This window comes from Trachypithecus francoisi, unplaced genomic scaffold (assembly GCF_009764315.1).
Source record: "Trachypithecus francoisi isolate TF-2019V2 unplaced genomic scaffold, Tfra_2.0 Lachesis_group9, whole genome shotgun sequence".
NCBI classification, from domain to species: domain Eukaryota; kingdom Metazoa; phylum Chordata; class Mammalia; order Primates; family Cercopithecidae; genus Trachypithecus; species Trachypithecus francoisi.
In genome coordinates, this window is record NW_022681474.1 from 2,481,125 (window position 1) to 2,507,107 (window position 25,983).

At 43.1% G+C, this 25,983-nt stretch overlaps 1 protein-coding gene across 1 annotated transcript in view; it reads left to right on the forward strand.

Annotated features, from left to right (window-relative positions):
* Nucleotides 1-25,983, forward strand: part of FAM107B (family with sequence similarity 107 member B) — a 276,489-nt gene that overhangs the window by 101,074 nt on the left and 149,432 nt on the right. The window contains 1 exon segment of the mRNA XM_033209559.1: nt 17,675-17,732. Within this exon segment, the coding sequence (XP_033065450.1) occupies nt 17,675-17,732 (58 nt within the window).

Sequence of the window (25,983 nt, forward strand, 5' to 3'; positions counted from 1 at the left end):
GCTGGGCATGATGGTGCACACCTGCAGTCGTACCTGCTCAGGAGGGTGGGGTTGGAGGATGGCTTGAGCCCAGGAGTTGGAGGTTGCAGTGAGCTCTGATCACACCACTGCACTCCAGCCCAGGGGACAGAGCAAGATCCTGTCTCAAAAAAAAAAAAAAAAAAAAAAAATGTTGTTATTGGCTGGGCATGATGGCTAATACCTATAATCTCAGCACTTTGGAAGATTCACTTGAGCCCAGGAGTTAGAGACCAGCCTGGGCATTGATAGGGAGACCCCATGTCTACAAATAATGTAAAATAATTTAAAAATTAGCCAGGCATAGCAGTGCGTGCCTGCAGTCCCAGCTGACTGGAAGGTTGAGATGAGAGGATCACTTGAGCCCAGGAGGTTGAGGCTGCAGTGAGCCAAGATCGCTCCCCTGCACTCCAGCCTGGGTGACATAGTGAGGTTTTGTCTCAAAAGAAAAGAAAAAAGTCACTGAAGAAGTCAAAGGAAATCATCTATTAAATATTGCCTTATAAATGGAGCGGTACTAGGTAGATATGAGGTATTACTAATTTTGTGAAACCATAAAGAGATAGAATAAAAAAGTATGCCTTGGTTTTGAACAAAACCCCTCATTCTCTCATTCACAATGTATTTATGAGATACTTTTGGCACAATGCTGTTGTCTGAATGGTTGTGTCCCTCTGAAATTCCTATGCTGAAATCCTAACATATTAGGATATTAGGAGGGTAGGGCCTTTGGGAAGTGATTAGGTCATGAAGGTGACACCTTCATGAATGGAATTGTTGCCATTTTATTTTATTTATGTATTTATGTTTTTTTTTTTTCTGAGATGGAGTCTCGCTCTGTTGCCCAGGCTGGAGTGCTGTGGCACGATCTTGGCTCACTGAAACCTCTGCCTCCCAGGTTCAAGTGATTCTTCTGCCTCAGCCTCCCGAGTAGCTGGGACTACAGGCGTGCACCACCACACCCAGCTAATTTTTTATTTTAGTAGAGACAGGGTTTCACCATGTTGACCAGGTTGGTCTTGAACTCCTGACCTCAGGCGATCCACCTGCCTCAGCCTCCTAAAGCACTGGGATTACTAGGTGTGAGCCACTGTGTCTGGCCATTGTTGCCATTTTAAAAGAAACCCCAGGGAGCCCCTTCCAGCTTATGAGGACACAGCTGAGAAGGCACCGCCTATGAACAAGGAAGTGCACCCTCATCAGACACTAAGTCTAACACTGCCTTGATCTGGGACTTTACAGCCTCTAGAGCTGTAAGAAATAAATGGCTGATCTTTATAAGACAGGTAGTGTATAGTATTTCATTGTAGCAGCCCAAATGGACTAAGACACACATCTCTCTTTAACTGTGCATTGTTTTCCAGAGATATATAACAGTGCCTTGTAGTGCTTAAGACCAGGGGACATGCATGTGTAACTTCTGGGAGCTTCAGTTATATGAAAAATAATTTTTGAGAGAAACATTTTTCTTTAAAAAATTATGATGTATTCACTTATTTATGCATTCATTCGACAAGTATTTATAGAGGACTTGTAGAGGAAAATTAGATGCTCTAAGTAGCTGGAGAGTCATGATTCTCTTGGCACTCACTCATGATCTGTAACCCTATCTCCATATGATATTTCTAATAATTCTCAGCTCATCAGTATAGACAACCAGTCTTACCCCTCCATCTTCCAGTAGTTTGATAAGTGTTTACTTGGATGCAAATCTTTTTGCAATTATTGTACAACTTTGAACTTTGGACCAGCAGGTTGAATTGCAGTCAGAAGAGTGTGTCAAACTTTCCTATGCAACTGGTTCTGAAATTTCCACCATGCGATGAATGTTGTTTTGTTCCTGCGGCTTTCTTGGCCTTTGGCTCTCTAAACCTCAAAACACACAAGTTTGTCTTTGCAAAGGCCTTCCCTAATGGTGTGGAACAATCACTCATTCCATTACAGAAATGTCCCACCTACCCTCTTCCTTACCTCAAAGTTCTGCTCAGTGAGTTCTTTCACTAAGGAGAGCTATTCAATAACTTTTCTTTCCACTGAAGATTAGATTTCCCAAAAATCAAAATAACACCAGCAAGACCAGCGAGGGGCTAGAGTTCAGGAAGGCAGCACGATATTGCTGAGAGCACAGGTGCTCTGAGCCAGGCGGATAGTGTGGATTCCTGCTCCACTTAAAGGTACGCTTTGCACCTTTAGACAACGTCTTCACCCTGCCAGTCCCACATTTGTAATGGGGACGCAAACGTTGTCTATATGGCAGTTTCTCGGACAATGCTTTGTGGTCTTTGCTGCAGGGGGATCCCTTATGTCAGGGATTCCACGTTTGAGCTTCCTTGACATTATTTTTATTTTTATGTATTTATTTATTTTCTTTTATTATTATTATACTTTAAGTTTTGGGGTGCATGTGCAGAACATGCAGTTTTGTGACATAGGTATACACGTGCCATGGTGGTTGCTGCACCCATCAGCCCATCATCTACATTAGGTATTTCTCCTAATGCTGTCCCTCCCCTAGCTCCCGAGCCGCGGACAGGCCCTGGTCTGTGATGTTCCCCTCCCTGTGTCCATGTGTTCTCATTGTTCAACTCCCATCTATGAGTGAGAACATGCGGTGCTTGGTTTTCTGTTCTTAGGTTAGTTTGCTGAGAATGATGGTTTCCAGCTTCACCCATGTCCCTGCAAAGGACATGAGCTCACCCTTTTTTATGGCGGCATAGTTTTATTTATTTATTTTGAGTTGGAGTTTCACTCTGTCGCCCGAGCTGGAGTGCAGTGGTGTGATCTCAGTTCACTGCAACCTCTACTTCCCTGGTTCAAGTGATCCTCTTGTCTCAGCCTCCTGAGTAGCTGGGACTAGAGGCATGCGCCACCATGCCCAGCTAATTTTTGTATTTTTAGTAGAGGTGAGGTTTCACTATGTTGGCAAGGCTGGTCTTGAACTCCTGACCTCAGGTGATCCACGCACCTCGGCCTCCCAAAGTTCTGGGATTACAGGTGTGAGCCACCACACCCAGTCCAAGCTTTCGTGACATTTTATGTTCATCCTAAATATTTGTGTCTGTTCTGCACACTGTTCGGCAATGTAGTCAGGTTTGTTTTAATATACAAATGATGTTTTCCTTCCCAAATATTTGAATAAAACAAGTGCTCCAGAAAGAGACTTTGCGTAACTCCAACATCCTACAGTATACATACCTATGTTCTGGAAGTAAGGTTATTAAGAGGATACTCCGGGCTGAAAATATTCAACAGGTGTGCATCTGTGAGAAAATATGGGCTGTTAAAATATTGAAACATATTTGTTTTGACTAGTGTGTAGGTGCCCCCACTTGGCTCTCAAACCCTTGATATCAACCACTACACTAAGCTCTCCCCTACTACCAATACCTCTCCCTTGTGAAAGCTACTAGTCTTACGGCTGTGATTAGAATTCAGTCTACTTGGGCGCCAGCTGTTGCAATGAGTGTATTTGGAACAGCATTGTATCCAGCATCCCTTGCTCCTCTGCTTTGGGACACGGCCTTCTTTACATCAAGGAGCTCTGACTTCCCCATTCCATGAGGTTCTGGGAGGTTTCTAATCATAGCCCCCACTTCCTCCCTCCAGTGGTTCTTGGAATGGGCAGTGATACAAGTCTGGAGAATTATAGTCCCCCTCAGTCCCCTGGGTGCGGTGACAGTCGTGAGCATGTGACGAGGGGCAAGTATGTGACCCAAGATGGACCAGTCAGTCTTTCCCTGAAACCCTGTATATGGATGTAGGAACTGAGAGGCTCCTTATCTGCCTTTGAAATGAGCTGAAAGGATGTGACCCAGAGCCTTTAGTGGCCTTGACCATGTAATGAAGAAGGACCCTATGGAATGACACGCAGACAGCAATGGACAGGTGGAGACATTGAGAAAAAGAGAGGGTCCTGATGATACTGTCTGAGCATCAGACTATACCCGCCTCCTTTGCGACGGCGACTCTCAAACTTCAGTGTGTTACTAGCGTCACCCGGATAACTAACACAGAAGCCAGAGGCCCAGGCTTGCTGAAGAGGGGTAGGGCCAGGTCCTCTGCATTTCTTCCACATTCTCCAGGTGATTTGAACACACACCAGACTTTGAGAAATACAGCTCTGCAAGCACGTGAACCACTCTCTCTTTTGCTGTAGCTACTTAGGGTTCCTATAAGAAGCGATAGAGAAAATCACCTAGCATTCCACACAGTGAAGGTGGCAAACCTCCAGTCAGGACCCCAGAGTCTCCCTGATTCTGCATGGCTGAGTGAGTTGCAGTGTTTGCTCCCGGGAAATACACTTCACGGACCCAGCAATATCTGGAGTGGGGTGCTAAGGTATAACATTGATTACAGAATGCTCCTGAGATCAACCACTGTGGATGGAAAGAGAAGAGAAAGGGGCAGGATTGGGCAGAGGGAGACACTAGGCTACAATGAAGTATTGATGAAGGCTTCAGCCAACCTCACAGAAAGCTCTGGAGATAGGAACTCCATGCTAAAACAGGAGTGACACCTTCCACCTTTTTTTACTCCCTCATGTCTACAGTTACCTGAAGAGCATTCCTTGAGCTGGAGGAAGTTAGTGGGAATTTGGCAGAAGAATGAGAAAAAAACAATGAACAATGAACAATCACAGATGAGGAATCCTTGCAGGAGGCAGGGCCACCATTTCCTCAGGTTCCCTCTCTGCATTTTTTTTTTTGAGACAGAGTCTTGCTCTGTTGCCCAGGCTGGAGTGCAGTGGCAGGATTTCAGTTCATTGCAACCTCTGCCTCCTGGGTTCACGGGATTCTCCTGTCTTAGCATCCCAAGTAACTGGGATTGCAGGCATGTGCCACCATGCCTGGCTAATTTTTGTGTTTTTAGTAGAGATGGGATTTTGCCATGTTGGCCTGGCTGGTCTCGAACTCCTGACCTCAGGTGATCAGCCCGCCTCAGCCTCCCAAAGTGCTAGAATTACAGGCATGAGCCACCACATCTGGCCTCTCTCTGGCTTTTGTCTGATCTCTTCATTAGGTCCTGGGTTCATTCTCTTAATAACTTTCTCATGGGATGTGACTGTTGCTAGCTCAGGTTTCTATTCTAGGAACTCAAGAATATAAGACTTCCACCAGCCCAGTTGAAGAGTCCCAGCCAAGCCACCTGTATTACAGCCACTCCTGATACCAAAATCTGTATTAGTCAGGGTTCGCTAGAGGGACAGAACTAATAGGATTGCTGAACATATAAAGCAGAGTTTATTAAGGAGTATTGACTCACACGATCACAAGGTGAGGTCCCACAATAGGCCGTCTGCAGGCTGAGGAGCAAGGAAGCCAGTCAGACTCCCAAAGCTAAAGAACTTGGAGTCTGATGTTCGAGGGCAGGAAGCCTCCGGCACAGGAGAAAGATGGAGGCCAGAAGACTGAACCAGTCTAGTCTTTCCTCGTTCCTCTGCCTGCTTTTATTCTGGCCGTGCTGTCAGCTAATTAGATGGTGCCCACCAGATTGAGGGTGGGTCTGCCTTTCCCAGTCCACTGACTCAAATGTTAATCTCCTTTGGCAACACCCTCACAAACACACCCAGGAACAATGCTTTACATCCATCAGCCCCTTCAAGTTGACACTCAGTAGTAACCATCACAACACCCTAGCTTCAATTAGGTTTTGTCATCTTGCCTAGGTTCAGCCTTATGTACAAGGGGTAGCAACTTTTACCAGAAGGGGGGGGTCACGCAGATGATAATCCCGCTATCTCACAATGACAGTGACTAGGGAAGTAGTTTTACATCCATCACCTCATTTCATCTTCACAGAAATCCTGCAAGGACATTAAGTATTACCTCAACTTTTTTTTTTGTCTGGTCCAGTGGCTCATGCCTGTAATCCCAGCACTTTGGGAGGCCAAGGCAAAATGATTGCTTGAGGCCAGGAGTTCAAGCCCAGCCTGGACAACATAGTGAGACCCTGTTTCTACAAAAAAGTAAAAATATTAACCAGGCTTGGTAGTGTGTGCTTGTAGTCCCACATACTAGGTGGGCTGGGGTAGGAGGATCGCTTGAGCCCAGCAGGTCAAGGCTGCAATGAGCTATGATCACATCACTGCACTCCAGCCTGGGCAATACAGTGAGACCCTGTCTCCAAAAAAAAAAAAGGAAAATAAATTACCTTGACTTTTTGATGAGGAAACTGAAGCTCACACAGTTCCTGCATGGCAGCACTGGGATTTGAACGTGGGTCTCTCTAACTCCAAGGCCCATATCCTTTCCAGCACCCCTGTGGGATGCCAGCAGGCTTTACTTCTCTCTCTTCTCACTTACTCTGGAGTTCTTGGCACTTTTCACAATAGTTATATCTGCTGTGTGAATTTCTTAACATGAGAATCACTCAGCATGTTTTACAATTGACTGGATGTGTCCGCCACCTAAGCTGTTCTGTGTGCTGAGGCCTGGAGATGCTTGTGTTCACCAGGGACTCACCCAGAAAATGAAGGCTGAGGACACAGAAGAGCTGATGTTATTTCTGTCACCTTCTCTCTTTCCAACATGCTAGTCAAACTCTCTTTCTCTCAGGTTCTCATGTTGAAGTTCTTTTTCCTATTTATCCTGCATGTTCCGCCCACTTCATGAGGAAGACAGGAGAAGAAAAGGGAGGCAAACAGAGAGAGGAGAGGAGAGGAAGCTATTTGTTAGCGTTAGGATTTTTCTTTTCCCAGGAAGGCTGAGATCCATGTAATCCATCTCTTCTCTTTGTGGATGAGTTCCTGGAGGTCCAGGATTAGGTTTATTCACTGCAGCATCCCCCACGTTTCCTAGTGGAATGTCATGAACATGTAAGTTTCTCGGTCAATGTGTAGTGACTTAAAGTGAGTTTTGCCTTGGGTCAGTTTTGCTGACAGTTCTGTACACGATCAGAAAACAGCTCTAATCCTCTTCTTAGTGTCCAGTGGACAGAAAACACATACCTGCCATCCTACCGAGGAAGAAAGGAAGGGAACATAATATGTATTCACTCTGGGAGGTGCAAAGGAGGTGCTTTATGTATGTTACCTTATTTTACCCTAACAACAACCACCTGTGGGCAGAGATATTATTCTCTCCACCTCCAGAGGAGGAAATGTAGAGAGAGTAAGTCATTTTGAATTCAGCATGGGGTAGGGTTTGTCAGCACAGACTCCAGACCACCTAGGCTTGTCCTCAGGTTCCACCAGGTACTCGCTTGTGTGGCCTTGGGCAAGTTCCATGATTTCTCTGACCTCACTTTCCTCATCTGTAAAATGGGGATGATAATATCTAGTAAACAGATTGCCCTGTAAACACAGTGCCTAACACAGAATAGAGTTTGATGGTGGTCATTTAACAACACTCGCCCATCATTAGGACTTCGTTTTATCAGTACACCACTTGTTTAAAGCTTTAGAGTGCACCGGAAGCATCCAAAGAGCTTGTTGAACTTACAGATACCAGGGACATACCCCAATGAGGGTGACCAACTTGCCTCCGTTTTCCCAAGACTTTCCTGGTTTTAGCTCTGAAAGTCCTGCCTCCTGGGGAACCCCGCAGTCCTGAGCAAGTTAAGATGGTTAGTCACTGACCACCCCATACTAACCATATCAGAATCTCTGGGTGTGGGGTTCAGGTGTCTGTAGCTTTAACAAGAGAGAGGCATTAGGATTAGGGAGAGAGTTTAGTGTAGTGGTTTATATCACCGGTTTGAGAGCTGGGTAGACCTGGGTTTGAATCTCCTTTTTGTTGTTTTTGAGAAGTATGACTTTGGCTGTGTTGATGAGTTCCTGGAAAGCCCACTGGGAAATGGAGAGTAGCAGGTATATTGTTGATTAGGGATTGCTCCTGGGATCAACCCTTGTGGATGGAAAGAGAAGGGAAAGGGGCAAGATTGGGCAGAGGGAGGCACTGGGCTGCAATCAAGTCTTGATGAAGGCCTCAGCCAACCTCACAGAGAGCTCTGGAGAAAGGAGAGCTGTTAAGAGTTGTCCTGAGTTGGAGTGAGGGGGCCAGGCCTCTCTGCTTTCATCTCAACCAAGTCAGTGGATGCTGGCTACCCTGCAGCAATCACTCGGGAGGCTGACAGCTGAGAGCTATCTATCAACAGCGTTCCTTGCAGCTTTGAGAATAAATATTACAGAGAACAACTTTTTCAGGTGCCACATCACAGCATCCACTATAGGGTGAATTACTCAACTCCTCCAAGAATTCATAAGATTCCCTGCACAGAGGGTTGTTAAGGATTAAGTGCACACATACAGTGCAGTCTCTCCGACACTCTGCAAGCACTCAAGTCATTTTAGCTAATATAATACTCTAAAGATAGAATGGGGTAGAGCTTGAGATGGAGGTAGGGCTGCTTCAGAAAGCTTTCTTGGAGGCATTTCTGACTTATCTGTGTTACTAGAAGCAACAATGTTTGAATTTTCATTGTAGGATGTGTTACTAGGTTGGGCATGAAAGGAAGATATAAAGTGGGTAAACAAGTGAATTCATTTAACAATTGTTTAATACACACCTGTTAAGAGAGAGTGTAGACTCTGAATGAAGGTTGAAAAGGAAAGTAGTTTTTGCTCTGGAAGAATATGTAATTTAGTGGATTACAGATGGCTTATATAAGAGATTCCATGGAAAATTAAACACATTTTTGTTAGTAGCAATGCAATGCGGTATGGAAGACTGTTGGTACTAGAGTATGGTGGGTGTTGGATATTGGGTTCTATAATGACCTCCAATAAGAGACTCTTCATAGCCATCAAAATGTGGAATTAGATGCTGCTGCTAGATAAGTATTTTTGTTTTTGTTTTGTTTTGTTTTGTTTTGGAGATGGAGTCTCGCTCCGTCGCCCAGGCTAGAGTGCAGTGGCACGATCTCGGCTCACTGCCAGCTCCGCCTCCCGGGTTCCTGCCATTCTCCTGCCTCAGTCTTCCCAGCAGCTGGGATTACAGGCGCCCGCCACTACGCCCGGCTAATTCTTTGTATTTTTAGTAGAGACAGGGTTTCACCATATTAACCAGGATGGTCTCGATCTCCTGACCTCGTGATCCACCTGCCTCGGCCTCCCGAAGTGTTTTTGTTTTTGTTTTTGTTTCTGAGACAGAGTCTTGCTCTGTCACCCAGACTGGAGTGCAGTGGCATGATCTTGGCTCATTGAAGCCTTGACCTCCCCAGGCTCAAGTGATCCTCGCACTTCAGCCTCCCAAGTAGCTGGGACTACAGGTGTGCACCACCACATCTGGCTAATTTTTCTATTATTTGCAGAGACAGGCTTGCACTATGTTGCCTAGGCTGGTCTTGAACTCCTGGGCTCAAGCGATCCACCTGCCTTGGCCTCCCAAGGTGCTGGGATTTCAGGCGTGGTTCACTGCACCAGGCTGTGGAGAAGCTGTAATGGGATGGCTACACTTTAACACATAAACTTGCTGAAACATTTTTGGGGGTAATTTTGAATCTACATGAAGAGCCTCAAAGACACCCATGTCCTTTGAAACAGAATCCTACCCTTGAGACTCTTATCCAGAATTATTTGAAATGAGAAAAAATAAAAAGAAAGAAAACACTGGAAGATGTTTTCTTTGTTATATGGTTCCTTCAGAAAGAATCTGAAAATGCTTTCGATGTTTCATGATAGGGAAACATTTATTTAAAATTAAAATGCAATTGTCTCGGAAAGGGTTGGGTTTCATTTGGGACCCATTTTCCAAATGAAGAAAGTTGAGGCCATTAATCAGTCATAGGTTTGTTGAGACAGGTGGAGACAAATGGAACCAGGCCTTGGGTGACATCAGGAATATAATGGGACAGAAAGCTACTGACCTCCCTCCATGTATAGATGCACCAAATAAGCATCTACCCACAGATCCATTTTCTCGGAAAGTCGGAGGCCAGTTGAGAGACACCTACCCACCAGACAACTGAGAAAATGTTGATATCAGATAGACAGGAAAACTGGGGAATACTCGGGCACAGTATGCACCCTGACCACTGTGCCATAAAATTGGGAAAGAAGTTCCCATCACCCAGCTTATTCCTGTGGAGAGGATGGTCTGAGCCCTGCATGAAGGGCCCCAATCCTGTTTCCCCACAGTGTAACACTTAATGCACCAACCGCAAGAACAGAGGGGATTAGATATACATGTGTAGGAAAAAAATCTAGCAGTTTGATATGGGCATGCAAGTATCTTCAGAGACTTTATACAACTGTGATCAGCGCAGAGAAGGGGCTTAAATCAGTGCAGAGAAGGGGCTTAAAAACACGTGTGGCCAAGCACAATGGCTCATGCCTGTCATCCCAGCACTTTGGGAGTACAACATGGCAAAACTCTGTCTCTACAAAAAACAATTATAAAAATTAGCCAGCTGTGGTGGTGCGTGCCTGTAGCCCCAGCTTCTCAGGAGGCTGAGGTGGGAGGATCACCTGAGCCCGGGAAGTCGAAGCTGCAGTGGGTAAAGATTGTACTACTGCACTCCATCCTGGGCAACAGAGCGAGAGTGAGACCTTGTCTCAACAAAACAAAACGAACAACTCTGTTTCCACTTGGAAGGAATTTCCAAAACATACCTGTAGCTGCTACCTGGTGGCCTGGCTTCTAATTAACTTGCTTGGGGAGTTAATGAGACAATTATTAACCTGTCATCAGTCTGGGAGGAGTTTGTACTCACGCTAAGTGCTCCAGCCCTTATAACATCCACCTAAGGAACTGCATCTTAAATCTCCTAGTGCAGGGAGAGGATAGGACTGGCAAACACATGTCTCTCTAGACTGCAGAGGGGAAAAAAAGTGGTTTGACATTATAAAGGGTGCATAAGCAACTTGAAGGACTCCATCCCCAGGGAGCAGTGCTGAGAAGGGGTTTGAAAAACACATCCCCTGTGTATTCTGGATGTTAATCCCTTGTCAGATGAATAGTTTGCAACTATTTTCTCCCAGACTGCAGGTTGTTGCTTCATTCTGTTGATTGCTTCCTTTGATGTGCGGGAGCTTTGGAGTCTGATATAATCTCATTTGTCTGTTTTTGCTTTTGTTGACTGTTTTTGAGGTATTATCCATAAAACTTTTGCCTAGACCAATGTGCTGAAGTGTTTTCCGTATGTCTTCTTCTGCTAGTTTCATAGCTTTGTACGTTTAAGCCTTTGAGGCATTTTGAGTTGATTTTTTTGTCTGGTGAGAGATAGGGGTCTACTTTTATTCTTCTGCATGTGTATGCTCTCTTTTCCTGGACACACTTGGGATGCAAATAACCCAACAACAAACAAACAAAACAAAAAACAAAAACAAACAATCTGATTAAAAAACGGGCGAAAGATTGGAATAGACATTTCTCAAAAGAAGACGTACAACTAGCCAAGTATACAAAAAAATGCTCAACATCACTAATCATCAGGGAAATGCAAATCAAAACCAAAGGAGATATCCTCTCACCCCAGTTCAGATGGCGATTATCAAGGAGATAAAAAAAATAACAAATGCCGGAAAGGATACGGAGAAAGGGAAACTCCTACAGTACAGCCGTTATGAAAAACAGTATGAAGTTTTCTCCAAAAACTAAAAATAGAATGACCATATGATCCAGCAATCCCACTGCTGGGTATGCAGCCAAAGGGAAGGAGATCAGCATGTCAAAGAGATGTCTACACGCCCGTGTTTATTGCAGCACTATTCACAATAGCAAAGGTATGGAATGAACCTGAGCGTCCATCAGCAGATAAATGAAGAAAGAAAATGTGGCACTTATACAATAGAATACTATTCAGACATTGAAAAAAAGAATAAAATCCTGTCATTCACAGCAACACAGATGAGCCTGGAGGACACGATATTAAGTGAAATAAGCCAGACACGGAAAGACAAATACCACATGTTCTGACTCATATGTGAGAGCTGAAAACGTTGGTATCATGGAAATAGAGAGAACAGTGGCTGGGAAGGGTAGGGAGAAGGAGGACTAGGGAGAGGTTGGTTAATGATTATAAAATTACAGCCAGATAGAAGGAATAGGTTTTAGTGTTCTATAGCACTGTAGCACTGCAGGGTGACTCTAGTTAACAATAATTTATTGTCTGTTTTCAAATAGAAGAACAGATATTGAATCTTCCCAACACAAAGAAATGATAAATGTTTGAGGTGACGGATAGGCTAATTACCCTGCTTTGGTCATTTCACCTGTATATCTGTATTGAAATATCACATGTATCCATAAATATGTATAATTATTATGTGTCAATTTAAAAGAATGGAACAAAGTCTCTTTAATTCTTGGTAAGGAATTCTATTTCTGTCTCCAACAAACTACCTTTTTGTTTCTAAACTTGCTGCCCTAGAGTGAAATGTTAACTCCCAGTGTTGCCAACGATGAAGCCAAAGGAAAATGACTTGATGTATGTCGGTGAAAGTATTTGGTTTGTGTTTTTAAGCTGTTGGTTTTTTTTTTTTTTTTTTGTCCTTCCTTCTTTCTTTATTTCTACTAATATTCAATCAGGTGAATCTTTGGAAAAGAAACTAATTTCTACCAAAATCTTACCTTGAACTCCCTAAGTGTAAACTTAGTGTGGTTTCACATGCCCTTTCAATGAGGCATCTTGGGATTAGTCCTCGAGGGATATACAGTCATGAGCCATAAAACCCTGTTTCAGTCAGCAACAGACCCATATAGAACGGAGGTCCCATCACGTTATAAACTGTCTTTTTACTGTACTTTTCTATGTTTAGAAACACAAATACTTACCATCGTGTTACCATTGCTTACAGTATTTGGTGCATTAACGTGTTGGACAGGTTTGCAGCCTAGGAACAAGAGGCGAATCCATTTGTCCCAGGTGTGAGTAGCCTATGCCACCTAGGTGTGTGTAAGGACAATCTATGGTGCTCTCACAATGATGAAATCACCTAGTGATGAATTTCTCAGGACATATTCATGTTGTTAAGTGACAACACATGACTGTAAATGAAAAGTCCATTTGTTTGACAAATTTTAATAGTACCTTCTTGGTACATCATCATGGTCACATTTGATTTGATTAGCATGTAAAACTCATGATGGGGCTGGGCATGGTGGCGCATGCCTGTAATCCCAGCAGTTTGGGAGGCCTAGGCGGGTGGATCATCTGAGGTCAGGAGTTTGAGACTAGCCTGACCAACATGGTGAAACTCCATCTCCGCTAAAATACAAAACTTAGCTGGGTGTGGTGGCAGGTGCCTGTAATCCCAGCTACTCAGGAGGCTGAGGCAGGAGAATCACTTGAACCTGGAAGGTGGAGGCTGTAGTGAGCCAAGATCACGCCATTGCTGGGCGACAAAGCAAGACTCCGTCTCAAAACAACAACAACAACAACAACAACAATAACTCATGATGGCAGGGGAGGTACAGAACTAATGATCACCACACCTGACTCCCGGTTTCCCAGAGCTAGGGTTCTTACACTGGTGTATCAGTTAGGACTCGCTCTTTTAGAAGTGACAGAAAACCTGATAGGAATCAGTTTGAATAAAAAACAAAGGTTTTTTTTTTTTTTTTTTTTTAAATAAAAGGGAGTGTATTAGCTGGATTTTGCAGAAAAGTCCAGGGTTAATCTTGCTTCAGGCCTGGCTGAATTTGGGGCTTAGTTGATATCAACAGAAGAAAGCACTGGAGCATCTCTTGGCTCCGACTTCCTTTGCGTGGGCTTCAGTTTCAGCTGCAAGTCATAAGGAGGTGGTGGCTACAGCAGCAGCTGCAACCCCCGTCTCTGGTTTCAGGGCCAGTGGGTAAGAACAGGAGTCATTTTCCCAGAAGTCCAGAGAAAAATCTCATTAGGTCTCATGAACCCTGAGTGGGTCACATTCAGACAGCGAGATGAGAGGGGGCCCCCAGAAAACCTCTAACCAGCCTGCCCACTTGGGGTGGAGCCTCGGGAATTTCCTGCCATTTGCATCAGGGAGGAGCCTGGCCCCTCGTCTTCTAGGTGTAACCTGGGATTCCATCAGGAAGGGCTATAGCCAGACTCTGACCTAGCAAGAGTCCCTGTTTCCCCCTTTTCTTCCTTTTCACCCAATAAAACCCTGTCTTACTCACCATTCAAATTGTTGGTGAGCTTTTTCAAATTGTCTGCAAGCCTTAATTTTCATGGCCATGGGACAAAGAACTCTGTCTTTAGCTGAACTAAGGAACAGTCCTGGAACACGATCACTCTACCAATCAGAGGGAAATGCAACAGACTGATGGGCACAGGCCTGGGTCACATGTTCCACCCCTGGAGTTGGGTGGTGGGGAAGGAGTCCGTTTCCTGGAGCACAGAAAACCACAGTTCCTTAAGAGTGGGATGAGATGGGATGAGATGGCTTTAAGGAGGAAATCGGGATGCACTTAGTAGGTAGTGAGTGAGTGAGTACCAGGCAGCAAAATCAACAGATGTCTACTACAGTTGCACTGTTGTCATTTTATTCGAGCTTTGCTGGGAAGAAGACACTACGAATGCCTTCAGCAAACTGCAGACTCTTGTGCTGAAGAAAAGAGACACAAGAATTGAAGGAGCTCAGCTTCTTTTCTCTAAATAGAACATAGTTTATACTACTGAGGACAGATGCTTGTTTATTCTGTGCTGAGAGCTCTCCAACCAAGAGCATTTCCAACATCCTTCCCTCTGCAGATTGTTGCGGGACTTTGCAACTCTCACTAGTCAAAGGGAAACCTTGGGGAGGGGCTATTTAAGATGGAGTAATAAATATGTTTGGAGAAGAGCTAAAGGGCTAGGTTATTTCACAGTTCTGGAATTCAGAGCAATAAAAAAGTAAACAGTCTTATTGGCTCAAAGGGGAGAGTCTTTTCATCTTGAAAATGACTTTATTTGGATTATTTTGGTCTCTCAAGAGACTTCGCCTGTGGCTGTATTATAAAATAACTCCTCGTGGTTCATTATACACTGTTCGGTCGGGTCTTGTGAAATAAGAAATGACTTACTGCATTTATTTGCTGTGTGATGGGGCTTTTCTGTTATTTACATATTCTTTGGTATACTACTATTAATTCATACCCCCTTCAAATATGTAATTTTGGAGGCAATTTTCATTAAAATTTCTTATAACACATACATTTGAGATAATTGAACTGAAGCCTTATTCACTCAAATTGCTTATGCCAATACTATTCCATGGGTTTTAAGAGTAGTATACATTTTTGGAAATGGTCTCTGATGATGAAAATTTGGAGATGATTCTTGATCTCTGGAAAAACATTTGTTCCCAACACGGTGAAATCAATTCACTTCTAAGTTGATACTTACAGCAATTTAATGAAACCAGTTTTTGTGAATTAAGAAAGACATTTCTTTTTAAAAACATGTTTATTGATACATAATATTTTACATATTTATGGGGCACTCGTGATATTTTGTTATATGCATAAAATGTATGATGATCAAGTCAAGGCATTTAGGATATCCGTTATGCAAGTATTTATGATTTCCATGTATTGGGAGCATTTCAAGTTCTCTCTTCTAGCTACTTTGAAATATGCAATACATTGTTGTTAACTGTAGTCACCCTGCTCTGCTATGAACATTAGAATGTATTGCTTCTGTCTAGCTGTATGTTTGTAACCATTAACCAACTTCTCTTCATTCCCCACACCACATCCTTCCCTGACTCTGGTAATTATCATTCTACTCTCTATTTCCATGAGATCAACGTTTTTAGTTCCCACATATGAGTAAGAACATGCAACAAGAATAAGAACATATGAGAAAGACAAACAGATATTTATCTTTCCAGGCCTGGCTTATTTCATTTAATGACTTCCAGTTTCATCCCTGTTGCTGCAAATGACAGAGTTTCATTCTTTTTTTGTGGCCAGTAGTATTCCGTTGTGTATATTTACCGTATTTTCTTTATGTATCCATTTATCTGGTGATGGATGCTCAGGTTGATTTTTGTGAATAGTGCTCAAATAAATATGGGAGTGCAGATATCCCTTTGATATACTGTTTTCCTTTGAATAGGACATTTCTTTCTTCCTTTTCTTTTCTTTTTTTTTTGACAGAGTCTCACTCTGTCGTCCTGTCGCCCAGGCTGGAGTACAGTGGTGCAATCTCAGCTCACTGCAACCTCCACCTCCCAGGCTCAAGTGATTCTCCTGCCACAGCCTCCTGAGTAGCTGGGATTACAGGCAGGCAAAACCACACCTGGCTAATTTTTTTTGTATTTTTTGTAGAGATAGGGTTTCGCCATGTGGCCCAGGCTGGTCTTGAACTCCTGAGCTCAGGCAATCTGCCTGCCTCAGCCTCCCAAAGTGCTAGGATTACAGGCGTGAGCCACCGTACCTGGCCTGGACCTTTCTTTATCTTACTAACTGAGCTCTAGCGTCTGGTGAGTTCTAATCCAGATGAGATATTACTGAGAACTGGCAAACTTAGAACAAATTTGAGAGAGTATTCCTATAATGAATAATGTCAGTTTTTGAATTCCATTTTTTTCACTCTGGTTATAGAATAGCCCCAGTTTTTATTTATGGAACCCTACACCCATATACTTTACTATGGTCTAGCGTATATTCTATTGGGCTAAATTCTTAGAAAGAACAAAGTAAGCACGTAGCCTTCCTGCCAGGCTAGGAAGGAAGCTGAGTAGGTAACTTCCTGCAGTATAATTCAAGGGATGTTAGAAGGTATCCTGCCTAAAGGTTAAGATCCCACAGAAATAGCCCGTAGCAGACACTCAACAAATATTTGTTTAATGAACAGAAAAGCAAGTAAATTATTTGGCATAAAGTCATCTTGCAAGCAAAATAAGAAAAGGATTATTTAGATATTCCTCTGAATTTATCTCCCTCATTTCTAATGGGGTCTACTGTTATCAGTGTTAAAGCAGTGACAACCATTGTCATTAAAGAATATCATACTGGGACTCAGAGAAGAATGTGTACACCTACCTTCTTAGAGATAAAAATATAACTGTGAATAATGATGGAACTTCAGAAGTACATGAAATCAGTTTCTTGAACAATGAAAAACAAAACTTAATTCTCTTTGTTCAGCCATGCTGGTGGCATTTCTATTTTATGAAAAACCTGGCCTGCAACCCTAGCACTTTGGGAGGCCAAGGCAGGCAGATCATGAGGTCAGGAGATCGAGACCATGCTGGCCAACATGGTGAAACCCCATCTCTACTAAAAATACAAAAAAAAAAAAAAAAAAAATAGCCAGACGTGGTGGTGTGTGCCTGTAATCCTAGCTATTCAGAAGGCTGAGGCAGGAGAATCACTTGAACCAGGGAGTTGGAGGTTGCAGTGAGCCGAGATCGCGCCACTGCACTCCAGTTTGGCGACAGAGCGAGACTCCACCTCAAAAAACAAACAAACAAACAAACAGAAAACCGTCACCATCATTTCTAAGTCTCAGGTGCCTTCAAATGTATTAGTCACAGTGGGCCCCTGGGTTGTACCACTCCAGGGACAACATGCATAGACACTACCATGTGAATAGCACCCTGGAGTTGTGACGCCCAACGCTCCTGTAGTTACTCTACTTGGCATTTATTGTTGATTTGTAGTAGCTTGTCCAAAACCTCAGTTCTTTAAGGCATGGTTTAAGTTTTTCAGGTGTTGATCTCATATTAATTAGCAGGCTTGTAAAAAATATTGCCTTACATTAATGAATTTTTACTTTCTCCCTGCTTTTCTGTTCTGTGGGCGCTTAGGAAGAAGAATTTCAAGAAGAACCTAAGTGCCTCGAGCTCGAGCAGAAGATGACATCAGGTAGAGTACATTCTGTATGATTCCTTTTCCAGGCTGCTGTTGCTGACAGAAGTGTTTGGAGCATCCTAAAGCTTTGCAGATTGCAAAGGAAAACCTGTATGTTCCAAGTGACTGGAAACATGACTAGAAATGTCACATGTGATGTATTCCAGGCACGACATCTGGACAATCTGGTTGTGATGCAGAAAGTAGCTCATTCTCTTCTTTGTCTTCTTTCTTTTATTGATTACAGTTCTTGATGAACAAACACTTGCAAAGAAGTAGATGATGATAATGATGAAAAAATTTCAAATTCAGTAATGCTAAACTAAGAAGTATCGTTATTTACTGAAATATTTATGATTTTCTTGGGAAACATTATTTAGATAAGTTTGTTGGGGGATTTTTATGTTTGTCAGTGGTCAAGTACACAGCTTTGCTAAAGTGATTTATGCCACAATAGGACTTCCTAGGAGCTAATGTGGAAAGAAATAAATGACGAGTGAATTTATAACTTGGTTTATGACTAAGATCTGTAATGATAATGAGATGTAATCGTCATAAAATAAACATTAGCTGAATGGACCTAATAATAATGAAAACTAAATCTTAATACTCTCAGCCTCTATTTACCAACGGCTTTTAGTTTTAGTTTGGTGTTTTATGTGATTCGGTGTTAGAAGATGGCTCCAGATGTGTTTGCTGCTGGCAAAGGCTCATGTTCTTGTAATTTAATGGAAATTAGGGAAAAGAATTAAGAAATTGGAAGTGGTAATGAAAAGAGTATGCAAAGTGAGAGGAAAAGTAGCACCCTACTCTGGTATAGATGAAGGAGACAGAATGAGCAGTTAATCAACTCCACCCTTTCCCTCTACACCCATCCCCTCCCAAGTTCCCTGTACCCCCATCAATTACCAACATTGCTTTAATTTAGTGCCTCTTCCTGGAACACTCTCCCCTTGCAGATCCTTGTACAGATGGCTCAGTTCAAACATCCTGTCCCAGAGAAAACTTTCCCAACCATCTTGGCATTCTTCCAAGTCTCTCTTCATCCCATTACACACTTTTTTTCATGATGCTTATTCTAATCTGATATGGTTTGGCTCTGTGTCCCCACCCAAATCTCACCTTGGATTGCAGTTCCCATAATCCCCATGTGTTGTGGGAGGAACACAGTGGGAGGTAATTTAATCATGGGGGCAGTTACCCTCATGCTGTTCTCATGATAGTGAGTTCTCACGAGATCTGATGGCCTTATAAGGGGCTGCTCCCCCTTCACTCTGTATTTCTCCTTGCTACCGTCATATGAAGAAGGACGTGTTTGCTTCCGCTTCCGCCATGATTGTAAGTTTCCTGATGCCTCCTTAGGCCTGCGGAACTGTGAGTCAATTCAACCTCTTTTCTTTATAAATTACCCAGTCTCTTGCAGTCCTTTATAGCAGAATGAGAATGGCCTAATACACGATCCAAAATAATCTTTCTGTTAATCTGTGGTTTATTGCAATATTGTCTCTTAGAGAACAAGGACATTAACAGTCTTGTTTAGTGGTATCCCTAGTACCTTGGACAGTGCCTGGCACATAGTAGTAATTCAGTAAATTTTTGTTAAGTGACCCCCTGATGTCCATTATGAGCAAGGCACTCTCTTCCTGTCTGTAGTAGGGGTATAGGTGGGGTAGGTTTGGCGTAGGCCAACACCATGCCTATTTTAAATTTCTGGGTTATAAAAAAAAATACGACGTGGCACTTGCCCTCAAGACAACAAATTATATTTGTAGTATGATAAATAATGTGAAAATATCTATATAATCAAAGTGCTGCTGGGAGCACCGAGGAAGGAGCAATTCAATTTGCATTGGGAAGCAGGATCAAAGAAGGCCCCTTGGGGTTGGTGATACTTGTAATGAAGATTGGAGTTTGAAAGCCTGCTGTCGTAATAGGGGCATAGTAGGGGCAGTGGTGTGGTTTACATATCATACCTTTGAAAATGACTCTGAGTACCACTTTTGCACATTTGCCCTGGTTTCACTTCTCAGCTAGAGAAGAAGGCTGGGAGGATGGTCTTGGCTGCATCAATGCAAATTCGGCCAACTCAAAGGCTTTGAATTTCCCAGCTGCTGTTATAAATGCTTTTATTTGCTCTCTTGGCATAGTGCCTACTACATTTTGTGAACATTTGTTCACACATGGTGGGAGGGCATCACTACTCACTAAAGACTGTCTAAGAAATGAGGTGACTTTACTGAGTTCTTTTATGACACCTCAGGGTGAGAAATTAGACATCCCATTCTGAAAATTCTGCTAGGGTTCCCAGCTCCTTAGGCCCTCAGTGGGTGTTACTAGAGATTCAGCAAAGTGGTAAGGATTTCCTTCAGCAAATGCATGTGAAGCTGGACATCTCCCTGAAAATAATTCTGCAGAAAAGAACAAATGAAGTGTATGTAGACATTTGTAATCCCGATTTCTCTGTGATCAACTGGTATGGTTTTAGATTATTGACACAAGAATAAAAGGCTTATTACTTTACTTTCTTCAAAAACATCTAACAATGCTGTTGTCTAAGTGGAAATTTCAAGCAGAAGATGCAGTTCCTCATGATTTCTTTAAAATGCTTGGGTCCACTGACTTTGGGGCATGCTATAGAGCTCCTCTTCCTCTTTATTCAGGATTTATTCCTAAATGTGTGTATTTGCATTGCATCTTGCTTTGGGTGTACATGTGTTTCTAGTTCTAGGATTCTATCCAGATCTCCCATATTGATTAACCATTCTTTAAAATCCTATTAGGTATAAGTTGTGTCTGCTAAATTATTTGAAAAGTATGAACATATGCTATATTCACTCAAAAAACTTTTATTGAATGTCTATGTGCTAGATATTGTAATAGGAATTATGCTATGTAGCCATGAATCTGAGAATGAGGAGGAGGATACATTCTGAGAAATGTGTCACTAGGCAATTTTGTCATTGTGTGACCATCATAGAGGGCACTTACGCAAACCTAGACGGTATAGCCTACAACACACTGAGGCTATATGGTGTTGCCTACTGCTTCTAGGCTATAAACCTGTACAGCATGTTATTACACTGGATATTATAGGCAATTATGACACAGTGGTATTTGTGTATCTAAACATATCTCACCATAAAAGAGGTACGGTAAAAAATACAGTAGTATAATCGTATGGGTCCACTGTTATATATGTGGTTTGCTGTTAACCAAAACATTGTTACATGGTACATGACTGTATTTAGTGTGGTGAATACAACAGACATGACTCCAACTTCCTGAAATGTATGGAAAGTGAGAAATATAGCCATTAGACAAATAAAATGTGAGTTATAGAGAAATGGCAGCCTTTAAATAGTAAAATGTAAGTTTTAGAGAAAGCAGGGTACTGTGAAAGTCTTGCCTTCACAGAGCTTTAGTCAAATGGAGCCTTTCAAACATGAACACAGAGAGCTAGGACAAAAGGTGGACTACAATATATGCTGAAACAAAGACATGGGCCGGGAGCCAGGGAGCACTAAGGAGGTGAAAGAAACGCAGCTGGAGGAATCCAGGAAGTTTTTCAAGAGAATGCACCATAAGAGCTGGGCCTTGAAGGATAGAGATGAAATTCATGTGTGAAGGGAGACATGTAAGCCAGGGTGTTTATAAAGCAAAACCCAAATACTGTAAATTGAATTCCAAGTGATACCTACTTGGAATTCAGTTCATTTGTTTTTATTATTATTATTATTTTGTGACCGATGATCTAAGTCTTGGGCATCTAACACTTCATCCTGAGGTCTATAATTTGTATTAATACTTGTAGGAGCCACCCACATGACAATGACAGACCAGTTAGGAGTGTGCTCTGTCTTTACCACCATCGTTACTGTCTTCTGCCCTCAGATAATTGTGTGTGCATACATTGGAGACCTTTCTTAGTAGCTGATTGAAAGATGGAACCTTAATGCCTTTCCCGGAATCAGATTGCATTTCCTCGTCACTTTGTGGATATACTAGCTTCATGGATACATAAGCCCATTTGTAGGAAGTTCCTTTTAATTTGATGAATTGTCAATGGGTGCCCCATTTCAGCAAGAGAAGTGCTGAGCAGGTTCTGCAGGGAGATGAAGTTTACCTTCTTATCACACCTGCCCTTTCTATGTTCCAAGCCTCTTCAGTGAGTGTATTAGTCAGAGTTCTCTAGAGGGACAGAACTAATAGGATAGATGCATACATGAAGGGGGAATTTATTAAGGAGTATTGACTGACATGATCACAAGGAGAAGTCCCACAATAGACCTTCTGCAAGCTGAGGGGCAAGGAAGCCAGTCTGAACTCAAAATCGCAAAAGTAGGGAAGCTGACAGTACAGCCTTCAGTCTGTGGCCAAAGGCCTGGGAGCCTCTGGCAAACCACTGGTGTAAGCCCAAGAGTCCAAAAGCTGAAGAACTTGGAGTCTAATGTTCAAGGGCAGGAAGCATCCAGCACGGGAGAAAGATGAAGACTAGAAGACTCAGCAAATCTGTTCTTTCCACTTTCTTCTTCCTGCTTTTATTCTAGCCATGCTGGCAGCTGACTAGATGGTACCCACCCAGACTGAGGGTGGGTCTGCCTCTCCTAATCCACTGACTCAAACGTTAATCTCCATTGGCAATCCTCTCACCAACACACCCGGAAACAATACTTTGCATCCTTCAATCCAATCAAGTTGACACTCAATATTAACCATCACAGTGGGGTTCCTTCCTCTACACCTTCGCTTCCCAGTTTCTGTATCATCAGAATGGCATGCACTCAAGCACATATACCTTGGTGCACTGTGTCCCCTCTTTCAGCCTCAGATCTACTTATGGAATGAAAAGATGTGTGGTAATGAAAGGGATTTTAAACATCAACAAACAGGTAAAGAAGGAAAGAGAGGCCGGGCGCGGTGGCTCAAGCCTGTAATCCCAGCACTTTGGGAGGCCGAGATGGGCGGATCACAAAGTCAGGAGATCGAGACCATCCTGGCTAACACGGTGAAACCCCGTCTCTACTAAAAAATACAAAAAAAAAAAAAACTAGCCGGGCGAGGTGGCGGGCGCCTGTAGTCCCAGCTACTCGGGAGGTTGAGGCAGGAGAATGGCGTAAACCCGGGAGGCGGAGCTTGCAGTGAGCTGAGATCCGGCCACTGCACTCCAGCCTGGGTGACAGAGCGAGACTCCATCTCAGAAAAAAAAAAAAAGAAGGACAGAGATCATCATGGCGAGACCCAGTCTCTACAAAAAAATTTAAAAAATTAGCTGTGCGTGGTGGCACATACCTGTGGTCCCAGCTACTGGGGAGCCCAGGTGGTCGAAGCTGCAATGAGCCATGATTGTGCCACTGCACTGCAGCCTGGGTGACAGAGTGAGACCCTGTCTCAAAAACAAAACAAAACAAACAAACAAACAAAAACAACCCAGGCAGGTCAGAGGTCAGATGTAGGGAGAATTGCCTCCAGCAGCAATTACACAGCTTGGCTGGTCATTTCCTTCACCTGAGCATAGAAGGCCCTAAATGATGGGAGCAGTCAGTAAAGACTCCGTTAGACTGTGTGCTCCCCAAAAGCAGGGATTATGTCTGTTTAAAAGTGAGGTGAGGTCCTTTATGCGAAGGTGCCATTTTTAAAGATGCTTTGCAATCCCTTCTATATAATATCAATGCAAAAATAAAGAACATATAAAAAAACTGAACCTGGGCTATGTTTATAACTCCACGTAGGGAGAAGGAAGAATGAGGTAATGATGATACGTTGGGTGGAGACCCTGCAGAGGAAAGTTTTCCATACTTAAGAGTTCCTATGATGTGGTCAGGATGCTGTTCTGATAATAGAGACTAAAACAAAGATCCTTTACTAATAGTGACGAGGGAAAGGCCACAATGCCACAGATAGAGAGAACTGCATGTCAGCGAGAAGACACAATTTGAAGCCTCACTACATGACTCTCTGAGGGTGAGCCAGTTATTTGAAGTTGCTGAGGACAGGGACAGTCACTGGTTTACCTTTTCTCACCTGGGCTTGTGCCTCACTTCTCAGCAGCTGCAAAACCAAAATCACTCTCTTCCTGAACTAGTCAGAGTTCTCCAGAGAAACAGAACCACTGGGACATAGATATAGAAGGAGATTTATTATGAGGAATTGGCTCACATGATTTTGGAGGCTGAGAAGTCCCACGATATGCCCTCTACAGACTGTAGATCCAAGAGCCCAAGTGGTGAAATTCTAGTCCAAGTCCAAAGGCCCGAGAACCAGGAGAGCCAATGGTGTCAGTTCCAGAACAAGGGCAGAGAAGACTGATGTCCCAGCTCAAGCAGTCACACAGAAAGCAGAAGGAGTGAATTCCTTCCCCTTTCCCCTTTTGTTCTATTCAGACCCTCCACAGATTGGGTAATGCCCACCTACACTGGGGAGGGTGATCAGCTTCACTGACTTTGCTGATTTAGATGTTCATCTCATCTGGATACACTGTCGTGGACACATCCAGAAATAACATTTAGGCCGGGTGCGGTGGCTCAAGCCTGTAATCCCAGCACTTTGGGAGGCCGAGACGGGTGGATCACGAGGTCAGGAGATCGAGACCATCCTGGCTAACACGGTGAAACCCCGTCTCTACTAAAAATACAAAAAAAAAAAAACTAGCCGGGCGAGGTGGCGGGCGCCTGTAGTCCCAGCTACTCCGGAGGCTGAGGCAGGAGAATGGCGTAAACCCGGGAGGCAGAGCTTGCAGTGAGCCGAGATCCGGCCACTGCACTCCAGCCCGGGGGACAGAGCAAGACTCCGTCTCAAAAAAAAAAAAAAAAAAAAAAAAAAGAAATAACATTTAATCTGGGCACCCCTTAGCCCAGTCAATTTGACACAGAGAATCAACCATCACACTTCTCTGGTGAATTGGTCCTTTCTTGCATTGCTGTAAAGAACTACCTGAGACGGGATAATTTTTAAAGAAAAGAGGTTTAATTGGAACACAGTTCTGCAGGCTGTACAGGAAACATGGGTGGGGAGGCCTTGGGAAACTTACAATCATGGCAGAAGGTGAAGGGGAAGTAGGCAGGTCCTACATGGCTGGAGAAGGAGGAAGAGGGTGAAGAGGAAGGTGCTACATACTTTTAAACAACCAGATCTAGTGAGAACTCACTATCACAAGAACAGGGGAAAATCCACTCATGATCCAGTCACCTCCTGCCAGGCCCCTCCTCCAACATTGGGGGTTACAATTTGACATGAGATTTGGGGAAGGACACAAATCCAAACCACATGACCTGGGTAGCATCTCTTTCCTTTTTGCCTTTCCATGGTATGTGCTTCTTTTCTAGAGTCTTCTATGGGTTGCTCTGCCTTTTCATTCTAGAAATAAAGTTCTAGAATGAGGCTACATTTACTCTCTTCTTATTCCTCCAAATGGCTCTCAGAACAAGCTAAGCACCATGCATGTATACCACATGCAATATGCAAAGGCATTGGTATTGGATAAGATTCAATTGAACATTTGAACAATTTTAGCACAAAGACTCGGGTTTATAGGTGACATACAGAAACTACGGATCCTTCACTTACTAATTTTATTTGTAATCAAATGAGTAGAAATCACATAGTACCACTTTTATAGAGAGAGGGAGATTAACAGTCTTTCAGAGGTGGCACATCTTGTCTTCATTCATTCATTCCTTTGTGGGCAGGGAGATGGATGAATGGGCCAACCATGCTTTCTTGATAGAATTCTTTTTGAAAACACGTTGCATTCTTTCTAGTGGCCATTTTTTTTAAGTGAAATGTGTTTGAAAAATGTTGGCTTCAATTTGCCATTCCTTTTAAACCATGCATTGCTTTAGAAACAGGCCAAGTCTTTTTGAATGCTGAAACAACTTTCCAATTTGTGCACCATTCCAGAAGACCTTGTGGAATCCTTATTCTCTTTTAGGTTTCACTCAACCTGTGCTGCCAGGGCCTCAAAGATGACACTGCTTGGTCACATGAGGGGAGAATCCTGTAAGTTGGAGGCAGTTGGTTACAAATGGTTTCATCAGAACACCTTCTTTTTGCTAAAGGTCATCTAGAACTGAGGGGAGCCCAGTACAGTTTCAGAGTTGGCTGTCTGTGTCATCTGCATTTAGTCAAGTTTCATTTCCTGTGGTTTGTAGATTTCTTAAGTGTGAAGTAACGAACCCCAAACAGTTAAAATTCTTTACCTAAAAATGGATGCAATGAGGAAAAAAATAGGTATTTTTGTAATTTCTATGGGGAAGTGAGACTGGGGTTC